The 15,375-nt window shown below is 46.9% G+C and overlaps 1 protein-coding gene across 4 annotated transcripts in view; it reads right to left on the reverse strand.

Moving 5' to 3' along the window:
- LOC140393905 (polyglutamylase complex subunit TTLL1-like) overlaps positions 1 to 15,375 on the reverse strand; it is an 86,631-nt gene that overhangs the window by 46,655 nt on the left and 24,601 nt on the right. For all 4 annotated transcript variants that reach the window (XM_072480524.1, XM_072480525.1, XM_072480522.1 and 1 more), the window contains one exon: positions 12,870 to 13,050. In XM_072480524.1, coding sequence (XP_072336625.1) covers positions 12,870 to 13,050 — 181 coding nt within the window. The remainder of the gene's footprint in view (positions 1 to 12,869; positions 13,051 to 15,375) is intronic.

Here is a 15,375-nt window from a genome sequence, read left to right on the forward strand (position 1 = left end):
TGGCCGCATTGTTAATACCGCAAACCAAACGGTCGCGTAACATTTCTGACACGGTCTCACCATAGTCACAGTACTCCGCAATCCTGCGTAGCCTGGATAGAAAATCGGCAAGGGATTCTCCAGGGGTCCTCTCAGTGGTATTAAACCGGTAACGCTGGACTATCGTGGACATGGTTGGGTTAAAATGTTGCCCCACTATATTCACAAGTTCATCAAACGTTTTGGTGTCCGGCGCAGCTGGGTACGTAAGGCTCCTAATCACCCCAAACGTATGCGGGCCGCAGGCGGTGAGCAATATGACCACCTGGCGCTCATTTTCGGTGATATCGTTTGCCTGGAAATAGTAACGCATCCGTTGTGTGTACTGGTTCCAGCTTTCCAGCGCAGCATCAAAAACATCCAAACGTCCGTAAAGAGGCATGGTATAATAGAAAACAACTTCCAACCTGTATCCAACAAAAAATCCAGGGAGGTGGCTTCAGCAGTGTAGACAGCTATTCACTTTAACCTTCGTTGCCAGTTTTGTAAGGGCCACGAAGAATCCAGCACGAGTTTTAAGTATACAAAGTAATAACATATATTTACTATAACATTTATACATAACAGTAGCAGGAACTTCCCTTGCTACATACTCCTTCCTGCTGGTTCCTGAACTAGCCAGCTTTATTTATACTATGAGTTTACTAGTGGTTTCTCCGTCCCCCTCATTGGGGAAGCTCATACTCCCACAGGATTGTGGGATAGTCATTCGTCCCCAGCCAATGGTAAGTAGGCAGGTTATAACAGGAGGGTCCCGGGATGGGAACCACCACTGTTTGTCAGTCTAACATCCTCTCCCAATGCCTTACAGATATTGAATGTTATGGCAGGTATTTTGGTCCCAGAACTTGCCCTAGTGGGGCTGCTGGGAGCCCGGGCGGCCAGTCACCGGAAATAGTGGCAGAAGCAGCGTCAGCATGACATGTGCCAGACACCGCCCACACCCTGAGGACCCAGCCGCCCGTAAGGTCAGGGAGGGACCCAGAGAGGGAATCCCACAAAGACCCAGGGTGTACAGACGTCGCTGTGTCATTCGAACAAATGACGGACAGCGTGCGCCGCAGTAAGCTCCACCTCAACAAGGAGATGGTGCGCCATCTGTGCAATGTCCTTGCAGACATGGCTCCACATGGAGGAGGACAACACCCTCCCCCCGGTGGCCGTCAAGGTCACCGCAGCCTTGAACTTTCAACCCTCAGGTGTGTGGACCTGTGGACTTACAGGCGACAGCCTACAGGTATATCCGACAATCAACGAATGCACGGTATGCCTGGGCGGTAAACTACATCAACTTTGATATGGGCCAAGCCCAACAAGATGCCCAGGCTGCAGGTTTTTCCGCCATCGCTGGGATGCCCCAGAACCAGGGGTTAATAGACGCCTTGCAAGTTGCCCTGCGCTCATCGGACGATCTGGGAGTATCCTATGTTAACAGAAAGGGATTCCACTCCCTCAACATACAGCTCGTGTGTGACCACCAGATGAAGATCATGCACATGTGTGCACGCTTCCCGGGGAGTGTCCACAACAGCTACATCCTGGGGCAGGCGGTCATCCTCGGGCCTCTTTGTGGAGCACCCCAGGATGGATGGCTGGCTCTTGGGGGATAAGGGTTCCCACTAATGACCTGGCTAATGCAAGTTTGGAGGTCGGAGACTGAAGCGGAGACCCGATACAATGAGGCCCATGTGGCCACCCGGGCTGTAATTGAGCGATGCATCGGACTGTTCAAAATGCGGATCTGCTGACTCGACAGCTTTGGTGGTGCCCTGCAGTACACTGCTGGAGGGTCACCCGCTCTCTGGTGGTTTGCTGTGCCCTTCACAACTTCGCACAGCAGCGTGGCAATGGGCTGGAGGTTGGTGATGGGGAACATGTGGCTACCTCAGAGGAGGAAGAGGACAAGGATGATGAGGTGGCACCGGACCAGCAGAGGCCAGGGAGGAACCGGAGGTCCAGCCAGAGGCTGCAGGACAGGTGGCAATGGCGTGGGTTCGGCAAGCCCGGAGGGCCAGGGAGACCCTCATACTCGCCCCATTCATTTAGGACGTGGCCTGATCCATCACCCCAACCCCCATTTCTCACCCTCGCAGGGTCTCTGTCACATCACTTTAGAGTATTGGGACTGTGTTGGCACCGTCAGCATCATTGTCGAGGGCAGGGAGGGTGATGATAACTTGCAGAGAGCTGAGCTTTTTCTGAGGAGACACAGAGAGGGCATCATTAGCCACACATATGGTTCACAATGGTGGGAGGTAGGGTGTGACGGAAGGATTAGAGGGGTTTTAAGGGAGAGGGGGGTGGAGGGAGAGCTGGGGGCCCATGGAGAGTTGGGCGGTGGATGCTCGCATTTGGGCGGAAAGGTCTCAGGCAGGTTGGGTGGTGTTGATATCTACACACTCGTGCTGCCACCCAGTGCATGTCGTTGACCTTTTTCCAGCACTGAAGGCCAGTCCTCCTGGTCACACTCCGGCGCTCACAACTGCCGCCACCTTGTCCCAGGCAGCACTGGCTGCCCCATGGCTGACCCTCTGGGATCCTCGAGGGAACAGGACATCCCTCCTGGCCTCCACTGCATCTAGGAGTCTTCCCAGATCTGCATCCCTGAATCTTGGAGCGCCGGGAAGCTCAAGGCAGTTCCCACTTGCTATCACACTTAGAAATCTTTCCGGAGAATTGCGGCCTTAATCTTCAAGTTGAAGATAGTGAAGAGCTCGAAAAGAAGCATAGAAATCTCCCAGCAAAGTAACAATGGAGAAAAGACAGTACCTGTGCAAACCACACAAGGGTGCCAAAGAGGCAGGGAACTTTCCAGAAGGCACAAAGGAATACTTTTTGAAGATCTCAACCTGTTTCCAGAACTGTACCAGCAGCTGGTAGTGAACAAGGAAAATGCCCTGCGGCAGACTGAGTGAGAAAAGGCAAAAGTAGAATCAGAAACCGTTTACATCAAAGCTGAACTGGAAAACTTGAAGCGCAAGATTCAAGCTGAGGCGAGACCTTTGAAAATGCATGATTAACTAAAGTCTTCAATGAACTAAACTGTTCGAGATCTGAACAAACAAATTTCAAAGACATCACAAATATACCAGGAGGAAATAATGACCCTCAATTCCACAGTTGACAAATTGATGCAGGAGTTGCGAAAACTCAACCAGCTGTACAGCCAGACACAACTGCAGGCAGAAAATATACTCTAAGAAGTTGTGACCTTGAAAGACTCTTTCAAGCCCAAACCTGGAAAAAAATGAGGGGTAAAGAAATAAATAATTTGAATGCTACTTAAAAAAAAAAAAAAAAAAAAATCGACATTGGAGCTATCAGCAGTGACAGAGCGATAAACTAAAATGCAGAGTGAGAAGACGAGAGCTGAATAAAGAATTAGGCAGTTGAAAGAACAGATAATTGTCCTTCAGGATCAAATTCAAGAATAATACACAGCCCTTCAGCAACATGGTGGAATAAAGACCGCCTTGGAGCTGCAGAATTGCAGAACAGCAAACATCATGAAAAATGCCTGAAATGGAGAAGTTGCTGAATAATCAGAGTAATTGCTTGAGTGCAGAATTAATGATCAAAACTGATCAAATTGTTTAATTCGGATCCAACCTGAATGACATGATAGACGAGATGTGTAGTTTCGAAGAGAAAATCCAGACTTTGAAAGCAGATACGGTGAATTCTAAGAAACACATTGAGGCTCTCAGGAATTAACTGAAAGAGTCGAAACCGCAGTCGGTGTTATGGCCAGAAACATTGTGAATAGAACTGAATGCACAGGTGACATCGTCAAATGCGCAGAAAACTCTGAGACCAAGACAACTCAAGTTACCAGAGTAGTTGATGAGCTGAATGAAAAGAAACAAACTTAAAAAGCAACTGATGTGAAGAATAAGTAATTGCTCAGTTTGTATTGATGACTTAGTAGTATTCAGTCAAATGTGGGATATGCATTTGCAACATTTAAAGGAATGATTTCTCACAGAAATTGAATATACATTCAACCATTGGAAAAGAGATGTTGGGGTGCATTTTCCAGTTCCACCCACCTCAGATACCATTGCTGGCAGGACAGAAAATTTAGCGGACCATTTAAATGTCCGTTGACCTTGGGCGGGAATTTCCCGTCTCTAGTCAGGCGTGACTGGAGAATCCCACCAGTTACGTTTGGTGTTAGCTTTGCAGTATTTTGAAATTAACGTTACAAGCAATTCTTCAGAGATAATTATTTATACTGATTAAAATCCTTCGTAATGACTTCCGGGTGCGGCGATGACCAGCTGAGTCGCACGTTTCGGCAGCTCCCGGTGAAACGGACATTTGGGCTCTTGATAGGAGCCCCAACGGCAATTTTGACGGCTAAAAACACTGTGCGGTAAACCAGAAGGGAATCCCCCCTGGATACGGATGAAAAAAGGAGGAGAAAGTGGCCGGATTGCAGTGGATCCTTTAAAACAGCGGCAAGGAAGGCAAGCAAAAACCAAGATGGCGTCGGAAGGTGGCAGTTTAACATGGGGCCCTGAACAACAAGAGTTCTTGAAATGCTGTGTGGAAGAGCTCAAAAAGGAAATGAAGAAAGAGCTGTTGGCCCCGATACTACAGGCGATCGAAGGGCTAAAGGAGGAGCAAAAGACCCAGGAGCGGGAGCTTCGGGTCGTGAAGGCAAAGGCAGCCGAGAATGAGGACGACATACAGGGCCTGGTGGTGAAGACGGAGACGCATGAGGCACATCAGAAACGATGTGTGGAAAGGTTGGAGGCACTGGAGAACAACGCAAGGAGGAACAACCTGAGGATTCTTGGTCTTCCTGAAGGTGCGGAGGGAGCGGACGTCGGGGCATATGTGAGCACGATGCTGCACTCGTTAATGGGAGCGGAGGCCCCGGCGGGTCCGCTGGAGGTGGAGGGAGCATACCGAGTGATGGCGCGAGGACCGAGAGCAGGAGAAATTCTCAGAGCCATAGTGGTGAGATTCCTCCGTTTTAAGGATAGAGAAATGGTCCTTAGATGGGCAAAGAAAACTCGGAGCAGTAAATGGGAGAACGCGGTGATCCGCGTTTATCAAGACTGGAGTGCGGAGGTGGCGAGAAGGAGGGCGAGCTTTAATCGGGCCAAGGCGGTGCTTCATAAAAAGAAGATAAAATTTGGAATGCTGCAACCGGCAAGACTGTGGGTCACATATCGAGGGAGGCACCGCTACTTTGAGATGGCGGATGAAGCGTGGACTTTTATTGTGGAAGAAAAACTGGAATGAGCGGGTTATTAAAAAGAACGTTTGAACAAAGTGGTGGGGCGAATGTGGGGGGCTAAAAAGGGGGGAAAGAGGAGTTTTATGTACTAATCCTGCGATGTGGTAACTTTTCTCTCTTCCACAGGTGGTGATGGGGGGAGGGGAGGTGGAGGAGATGGGGCGTTGGCCATTGGGGGTGGGGCCAAGGGAGAAGCGCGGGCTTGGTTCCCGCGCTATGATAATCATGGCGGGAATAGAGAAGCAGGAAGGAGGGGGCGTCGCACGGTGCGAGCCGAGGTCACGGGGGGAAGACGAGGTCGGCCAGAGTTTGCTGACTTCTGGGAGCAACATGGGGGGAGTAATTACGCTAGCGGGGGATCTAGCGGGGGGGGTGGGAGGGGGGAATAACTGGGCTGCTGCTGCTGGGGAGAGGGGGGAGCTGGTATGGGAGGGGATGGGCGGGGGGGCACCGCCTGGGGGAGATACAGCTGCGTGGGAACCGGGTGAGGAGCTGGAAAAAGGGGATGGCTAATCGACAAGGGGGGGGGGGGGGTAGGAAGCCCCCCAACCCGGCTGATCACGTGGAACGTGAGAGGGCTGAACGGGCCGATAAAGAGGGCACGGGTACTCGCACACCTTAACCACATCTGCCTTAAGTTTCTTATGTTACAGGAAACGCACCTGAAACTGATAGACCAGGTTAGGCTACGCAAAGGATGGGTGGGGCAGGTGTTCCATTCGGGGCTAGATGCGAAAAACAGGGGGGTGGCTATATTAGTGGGGAAGCGGGTAATGTTCGAGGCAAAGACTATAGTGGCGGATAACGGGGGCAGATACGTGATGGTGAGTGGCAAACTACAAGGGGAGACGGTGGTTTTGGTAAACGTATATGCCCCGAACTGGGATGATGCCAATTTTATGAGGCGGATGCTAGGACGCATTCCGGACCTAGAGATGGGAAAGCTGATAATGGGGGGAGATTTTAATACGGTGTTGGAACCAGGGCTGGATAGGTCGAAGTCCAGGACTGGAAGGAGGCCGGCAGCAGCCAAGGTACTTAAAGATTTTATGGAGCAGATGGGAGGTGTAGACCCGTGGAGATTTAGCAGACCTAGGAGTAAGGAGTTCTCGTTTTTCTCCTATGTCCATAAAGTCTACTCGCGAATAGACTTTTTTGTGCTGGGAAGGGCGTTGATCCCGAAGGTGAGGGGAACGGAGTATACGGCTATAGCCATTTCGGATCACGCTCCACACTGGGTAGACTTGGAGATAGGGGAGGAAACAGGAGGGCGCCCACCCTGGAGAATGGACATGGGACTAATGGCAGATGAGGGGGTGTGTCTAAGGGTGAGGGGGTGCATTGAAAAGTACTTGGAACTCAATGATAATGGGGAGGTCCAGGTGGGAGTGGTCTGGGAGGCGTTGAAGGCGGTGGTTAGAGGGGAGCTGATATCAATAAGGGCACATAAAGGGAAGCAGGAGAGTAAGGAACGGGAGCGGTTGCTGCAAGAACTTTTGAGGGTGGACAGACAATATGCGGAAGCACCGGAGGAGGGACTGTACAGGGAAAGGCAAAGGCTACATGTAGAATTTGACTTGCTGACTACGGGCACTGCAGAGGCACAATGGAGGAAGGCACAGGGTGTACAGTACGAATATGGGGAGAAGGCGAGCAGGTTGCTGGCACACCAATTGAGGAAAAGGGGAGCAGCGAGGGAAATAGGGGGAGTGAGGGATGAGGAAGGAGAGATGGAGCAGGGAGCGGAGAGAGTGAATAGAGTGTTCAAGACATTTTATAAAAAATTATATGAAGCGCAACCCCCGGATGGGAGGGAGAGAATGATGGGCTTTTTGGATCGGCTGGAATTTCCCAAGGTGGAAGAGCAGGAAAGGGTGGGACTGGGAGCACAGATCGAGGTAGAAGAAGTGGTGAAAGGAATTAGGAGCATGCAGGCGGGAAAGGCCCCGGGACCGGATGGATTCCCAGTCGAATTCTATAGAAAATATGTGGACTTGCTTGCCCCGGTATTGACGAGGACCTTTAATGAGGCAAAGGAAAGGGGACAACTGCCCCCGACTATGTCTGAAGCAACGATATCGCTTCTCTTAAAGAAGGAAAAGGACCCGCTACAATGCGGGTCCTATAGGCCTATTTCCCTCCTAATGTAGATGCCAAGATCCTGGCCAAGGTAATGGCAATGAGAATAGAGGAATGTGTCCCGGGGGTGGTCCACGAGGACCAAACTGGGTTTGTGAAGGGGAGACAGCTGAACACGAATATACGGAGGCTGTTAGGGGTAATGATGATGGCCCCACCAGAGGGGGAAACGGAGATAGTAGTGGCGATGGATGCCGAGAAAGCATTTGATAGAGTGGAGTGGGATTATTTGTGGGAGGTGTTGAGGAGATTTGGTTTTGGAGAGGGGTATGTTAGATGGGTGCAGCTGTTGTATAGGGCCCCGATGGCGAGCGTGGTCACGAATGGACGGGGATCTGCATATTTTCGGCTCCATAGAGGGACAAGGCAGGGATGCCCTCTGTCCCCATTATTGTCTGCACTGGCGATCGAGCCCCTGGCGATAGCGTTGAGGGGTTCCAAGAAGTGGAGGGGAGTACTTAGAGGAGGAGAAGAACACCGGGTATCTTTATATGCGGACGATTTGCTACTATACGTGGCAGACCCGGCGGAGGGGATGCCAGAAATAATGCGGATACTTGGGGAGTTTGGGGATTTTTCAGGGTATAAATTGAACATGGGGAAAAGTGAGTTGTTTGTGGTGCATCCAGGGGAGCAGAGTAGAGAAATAGAGGACCTACCGTTGAGGAAGGTAACAAGGGACTTTCGTTACCTGGGGATCCAGATAGCCAAGAATTGGGGCACATTGCATAGGTTAAATTTAACGCGGTTGGTGGAACAAATGGAGGAGGATTTCAAGAGATGGGATATGGTATCCCTGTCACTGGCAGGGAGGGTGCAGGCGGTTAAGATGGTGGTCCTCCCGAGATTCCTCTTTGTGTTTCAGTGCCTCCCGGTGGTGATCACGAAGGCTTTTTTTAAAAGGATTGAAAAGAGCATCATGGGTTTTGTGTGGGCCGGGAAGACCCCGAGAGTGAGGAAGGGATTCTTACAGCGTAGCAGGGATAGGGGGGGGCTGGCACTACCGAGCCTAAGTGAGTATTATTGGGCCGCTAATATTTCAATGGTGAGTAAGTGGATGGGAGAGGAGGAGGGAGCGGCGTGGAAGAGATTAGAGAGGGCGTCCTGTAGGGGGACTAGCCTACAGGCTATGGTGACAGCCCCATTGCCGTTCTCACCGAGGAACTACACCACAAGCCCGGTGGTGGTGGCTACACTGAAGATTTGGGGACAGTGGAGACGGCATAGGGGAAAGACTGGAGCCTTGGGGGGGCCCCGATAAGAAACAACCATATGTTTGCCCCGGGGGGAATGGATGAGGGATATGGAATGTGGCAAAGAGCAGGAATAACGCAACTGAAAGATCTGTTTGTGGATGGGAAGTTCGCGAGTCTGGGAGCGCTGACCGAGAAATATGGGTTGCCCCAAGGGAATGCATTCAGGTATATGCAACTGAGGGCTTTTGCGAGGCAACAGGTGAGGGAATTCCCGCAGCTCCCGACACAAGAGGTGCAGGACAGAGTGATCTCAAAGACATGGGTGGGGGATGGTAAGGTGTCAGATATATATAGGGAAATGAGGGACGAAGGGGAGACTATGGTAGAAGAACTAAAAGGGAAATGGGAAGAAGAGCTGGGGGAGGAAATCGAGGAGGGGCTGTGGGCAGATGCCCTAAGCAGGGTAAACTCGTCGTCCTCGTGTGCCAGGCTAAGCCTGATTCAGTTTAAGGTATTACACAGGGCGCATATGACTGGAGCACGGCTCAGTAAATTTTTTGGGGTGGAGGATAGGTGTGCGAGGTGCTCGAGAAGCCCAGCGAATCATACCCATATATTTTGGTCATGCCCGGCACTACAGGGGTTTTGGAAGGGGGTGACAAAGGTGCTTTCAAAAGTAGTGGGGGTCCGGGTCGAACCAAGCTGGGGGTTGGCTATATTTGGGGTTGCACAAGAGCCGGGAGTGCAGGAGGCGAGAGAGGCCGATGTTTTGGCCTTTGCGTCCCTAGTAGCCCGGCGCAGGATATTGTTAATGTGGAAAGAAGCCAAGCCCCCGGGGGTGGAGACCTGGATAAATGACATGGCAGGGTTTATAAAGCTAGAGTGGATTAAGTTCGTTCTAAGGGGGTCAGCTCAAGGGTTCACCAGGCGGTGGCAACCGTTCGTCGAATACCTCGCAGAAAGATAGATGGAATGGAAAAAAGAAGGCAGCAGCAGCAGCCCAGGATCGGGGGGGGGGGGGGGCGCGGGGGGGGGGGGGGGGGGGGAGGAACCAGAAGGACTCTCAGGGTTGTTAATATATACTGTATAATATGTATAGGTCGTTGCTACAGATAATTATATATTGGACTGTTAAATTATATTTTTGGAGAGTGTTACTTGTGATAAGGCAGTTGCCAATTAGGGTTAGTTTTCATTTTTGTTATTTATTATTTATTCATTTTTTTTTGTTTGTTTATAAAATAGGTCATTGTTATTTGTGGTGTTATAATATTGTGTAAAGGATGCACAATGTACTGTGTTGGTTGACCAAAAATTTTCAATAAAATATTTGTAAAAGAAAAAAAAATCCTTCGTAATTTCTGGAAAAGTTTCAGAATGCCATATTGTTTTTTTGGAGTTTATTACTGCAATCATTTAATTTACAAATTATATATAATGGCTGGATGAGAGCATTTAACTGCAGATGCGTTGGCAAGAGTTTAAAATTCAAAAGAACTTGTACATTTGGAAATGGAGAATGGACTGGAATGAACTCTATTTTTAGTAAAGCCTTGTGTACATTTTCATGAGGGTGTGTGTACCCTTCAGTGTAATAGTCTTATGCCTATAGATAAATATACTAAGTAATGCGAAATGGGTTGAGAAAATGAAACCGTCTTTTCTAACTATGACAATTAATTTTTCCATGAAGCCGGAGGTGTGAAGAAAGAGTTTTAAATCTCGTATTTTTGGGTTTATTGTGTTATTCTGCGTAGCAGACTTGTGGGGCATGTGTTTTTTAACATAAATTTAGAGTACCCAATTCATTTTTTCCAATTAAGGGGTAATTTAGAGTGGCAATCCACGTACTCTGCACATCTTTAGGTTGTGGGGGCGAAACCCACGCAAACATGGGGAGAATGTGCAAACTCCACATGGACAGTGATCGAACCTGGGACCTCGGCGCCGTGAGACAGCAGTGCTAACCACTGTAACACTTGTGGGGCATGTGTGTACATGTCTGTGTGTAAGCATAATTTATCAAGCTGGAATGCGAGTGTGCGTCTACGTTGTCGAGGACCTCAAAGAGTCTAGATGTGAAAGACAGGCACTTGAAGTAAATATGCTCAATTCACTACATGCAAATAAGACATGGATAGAAATTTGTATTCGGAGATAACGGAGAATTTGGCTTTCTAGATGTTAAATTTGAAGTAAAATTAAAAGGAGTTTGCAACTTGGAAAAAATAAATGAGGCAAGGTTATAACATTTTCTTTTACCAGAAGATGAGGGTAATAGGGGAAACATTCAAGATTTTATATTCAGGAAGGTAAATTTCAAGGAAGGGTAAAAGCTATGGAACAAAAATGAAAGAAAAAATGCTTAATGGGAGATTGGGAGCTGTATTTTGGAGGAAGGCGCCAGTTTGACATCCCCTCCAAATCGGCGTCATCGGGACGTGCGGCGTGCACAGTCGCAAGGCCACTGTCGCATCATCAGCAGGCCCACCCGTGATGCTCCGCCCCTGATGTGCTGAGTTTCCGACGGCGCGGGCCACGTGTGGTACCAGCGGTTGGGAACCTGGCGTGCCGGCTGCGGACAGTGTCCAGCGCGCCACACTTGTCCGGGGTCCGTGCCACTGGCCGGGGGACTGCTGCTAGGGGTAGTGGTGGGGTGTGGCCAGAGGGTGGGCTGTGAGAGCTGGGTGGGTGGGTTCGGGTTCCAGCACAGCCAGCGCCATGTTTTCCGGTGTGACCGGTGCAGCTCGTCAGCCCTGCGCAAGCGTGACCCGACGATTCTCCGGTCATTTTCCGCATGATCCGTGGGTGTTTCACGCAGCACCGGTGCTAGCCCCTCACCCATACCGGAATCGGTGAGGGGTTCACGTCTATTTTCCTGTCATGAATCACCCACAGATTCTCTGTTGCCGCCGGCACTTAGCTTCAGGAATGGAGAATTCCGCCCAATGTCTTTAGCATATGCCATTTCCAGTAATGATTGGTGCATTAGGATACAGAAACATGTAGAAACAAATCACCACTGTAAATGCAAACAATTTAGAATGAGAACTCATAAGTTCACGTTTTAGAATGTAATGTACAATTTTAAAATATAAGTATATGCAGACCCACATTTTGTATTCATTTATTTTAAATGAAATTCACTTACTTTTTACTTTAAACTTAGAATGTACCCAATTCAAATTCAACATAAGTGTGTGCCAATGGGGGGGAAATTCTGAATCAGGATTGAAAATCAAATTGAAGCATGCATACACTAAACAGTGCACCTTGAGTTTGTTTTATGCCACAAACTATTCTGGCTTCTAGTGGTTTAGAATATATTAAAACTTTTTTTTACAGCACTTGTAATTCACTGGCAGTCATCTGATCCTGATCTACATTTCTTTATTTTAGGCCAGGCAGGAGGTCAGCAGCAGCCAAGTAAAGCTTCCTTTGTGCTTCAAGCACTCGTCTAGTGAGATAACCTCACCACTGAGAAATCCTTTTTGTTTCATCAATCTCCAATTCACCTACTGGTCTGTTTACTGAAAAGCTAGAAAGACAATAACCTCTTAGGGACTGCTATAATATGCTGGTTGAAGCTGCTTTGAAACAATATTTTAACAGGCACCCTGGACAAAGTGGTGAAATCTCAGAAACCCTAATCTGTGGCACGCTTGAAAATTCTCATTGATACTTTTTCCACTTGTGTGCATGAGCCCAATAATCTTTAAAAGCCCAATAGGATAGTTTGTTTAAAAAATATATATATATCATAGGACTTGTATCTTATATCCACAATTACTCACATGGCAAGTTGCAGATGTCAGCCAGGTGGATGCAGAAAGGAACAAAGTACAGCCACAACGGCTATCATGCACTAAGATAAAGAACAAAAAAGGACAACCAGAGGCTGATGCACCCCAAGTCACTTTCATAGATCTAAGGGCTGGTTACAGGCTAACACTGGCAGAGACCTGGGAATGGATCGTGTGCCCATTTCAGGAGGAGTGGATAAGGAAGTGGGATCCTACTTGTAGGGACAGAAAAAAAACCTTAATAGTATGAAAACTTTGAAATTAATTTAAGATATTTTGGTTCTCCACATTTCCAACTTAGCAATCAAAATCTTGTGAAAGGCTTGAATGATTAAATCTTTGAGCACTGTACGTGTATTAACTCGTCCACTATCTATTCCGTTTTTCAATGCTGCTTAGTTCCTTCTGTTGACAATACCAGTGACAAATCAAAATCATTCTTACGTAGTAGTCCTGCTGTCACGTGACCACTTCTTAATCTGGGAAAGTTTATTGATGAGGAAAATTCCCTTTCCTTGAGCTTTTCCACATGGCTTCATTATCCATGTGCTAGTTGGGTTCTTCCGGAATTCCTCAACAAACAAATTGTAATCTCCTGGCAGCATGAATGTAACCGGAATAAAATCTGAAAGAAAAGGATATCACATTGTTGAAATCCTCTGCTCTCCCTTTTCTTCATTCAAGTCAGAGTGGATTTTGAATACAGGAATTTAAATCTCTCGAAAATGACTGAACGGTTTAAAATAAAAGCAACTTTAAAAAAAATGTTTTTAGAGTACCCAATTATTTATTTTTTCCAATTATGGAGCAATTTAGCATGGCCAATCCACCTAACCTACACATCTTTGGGTTGTGGGGGTGAAACCCACGCAGACATGGGGAGAATGTGCAAACTCCACATGGACAGTGACCCAGAGCCAGGATTCGAAACCAGGTCCTCAGCACCGTAGTCCCAGTGCTAACCACTGCACCACCATGCTGCCTTAAAATAAATGTAACTTGATAATGTATACAGAGTAAAAATTCCACCCTCTTGTGAGGTAGATTTGGTTACAAAAGGAGAACTGTAAATTCATGTATGGTTTCTCCAAAATTACAAATGTTGTATGTATATTACAATGTATGAACATAGAACATTACAGCGCAGTACTGGCCCTTCGGCCCTCGATGTTGCGCCGACCTGTGAAACCACTCTAAAGCCCATCGACACTATTCCCTTATCATCCATATGTATAGAACATTGTGTGGCTATACTTGTCCAACTATTGGAAATAGCAGGTCTGGCAGCTGAATTACCATTTCAAGTCATTTTAGTCAAAGTTCTAACAGGAGATCAACAACCTGAAATATTAATAGGTTCCGCCAGACCTGCTGACCAACATTTTCTGTTTTTATTTAAATTTTCCATGTGCCTGCATTATTTTGTTTTTTTAGATCTGACTGCAAGGTCTTTGCTGTCCATCTGCCCCCCACAGTGTTAAGTATCAGCAATATGAACCTGGTTTCCACTATGCAAGGTGAAATAAATAAAAGCCATGTAAAAAATCCTTTTGTCATATCCATCTGCTGAATAGATCCTTTGGCCACTTACCCTTAATTCCCAGTAACTCCAGCTTGGGCCTCCAAATGCGATGCACTTTGGGGAATTTAACTACATTAAAGAGGTCATATAAGTCTGTTATTGGTAAGAATTAGGAGAGTGAAAATTTTGGATAAGGACTTCACAGATTCACATTTCACTCACTGTAGTTTTGCTCTGAAACACTTGCCCAAAAAGATAAATGCTACCAGTACTGCAATCTCCGTGCAACATTTAACACAAGAGGTGGAATATGTTGCCCCAAGATGAGAATCATAGAATTTACAGTGCAGAAGGAGGACTGAAGAAAAAAGGGAGAGAACAATTTTTTTTGTTCTAAGTTCCACGATCAAGGCCTGACACAGGTTGATGCAAAAAAATAAAAGAATTTGGCTAAATTAACATGTTGTTCAGATAATTATTCAAACAATGTTTGAGATATTTAAAAAAACACAGGTACCTCCCATGTGGAAAAAGTTAATGTCACAGTTATTTGGTCCTTAGGATTTATTTAAGGACTACTATTGTGAGAAGTACAACGTATCTTAACCCTGCATCTAATGCAGAAGCTGCATGTCTTAGGTATGACAACAGTTGCATTCTTCAATGTGAGCATTGTTACCTTTGAGGCACAGCTACTATCACAGTAACAATTACCACACGATCGTAGAAAAGAAGATAGTTAGCTGGAAGCCACTCAGATTCTCCCCATAACTAATATCTCTGGTGCAGCCGAGCAGATGTAGATATAATGCTCAAAGGACTCCAAAACAACTATAAAATTGATTTTATATATATATATTTTAAATAAATGAATTCACTTGAAATTCATTGTTTTAATTAAAAAAGGCAAGCAAAAGGGAGCATCTTGAATACAATTGCCTGCGTATATTTTATTTGATGTGATGTGTATTTCTCCATGCAATATTGATGGCACTTAGTGGTTCCAATTCTTTAATTTGCTAACACTCACTTTTTACTAACTGTTCAACAACAAATTATATAGTAGTCAATGTTCCATGGCATTTCACAGAGGCAAAATGGATTGCAGCAAAGGTAGGGAATTGCAGCGAAGGTAGTTGTTCTAAAACGATAGCTAAAAAGGTAGGTTTCAAGTGGGATTTTGGAAGCAGGATGAGAAGTAGCAAGACAGTGTGATTTAGAAAGTCCCAGTGAGTAAAGGTTAGAAAGCCGATGGCTCTACCAACACTGAGTGAATTAGCAGAAATGGAAGTCACGAATAGGAGACAAGAGTTAATGAGCAAAGTGTAGAGCTGCAGGATGTTACAGATGTAGTAACAAAGCACATTTTACGTAGAAAACTATCCAAAGGAGTTTCACACAGGCATGAGGAAAAAAGGCGGCAGGTCA

Source organism: Scyliorhinus torazame, chromosome 17 (genome assembly GCF_047496885.1).
Source record: "Scyliorhinus torazame isolate Kashiwa2021f chromosome 17, sScyTor2.1, whole genome shotgun sequence".
In the NCBI taxonomy this organism is placed as follows: domain Eukaryota; kingdom Metazoa; phylum Chordata; class Chondrichthyes; order Carcharhiniformes; family Scyliorhinidae; genus Scyliorhinus; species Scyliorhinus torazame.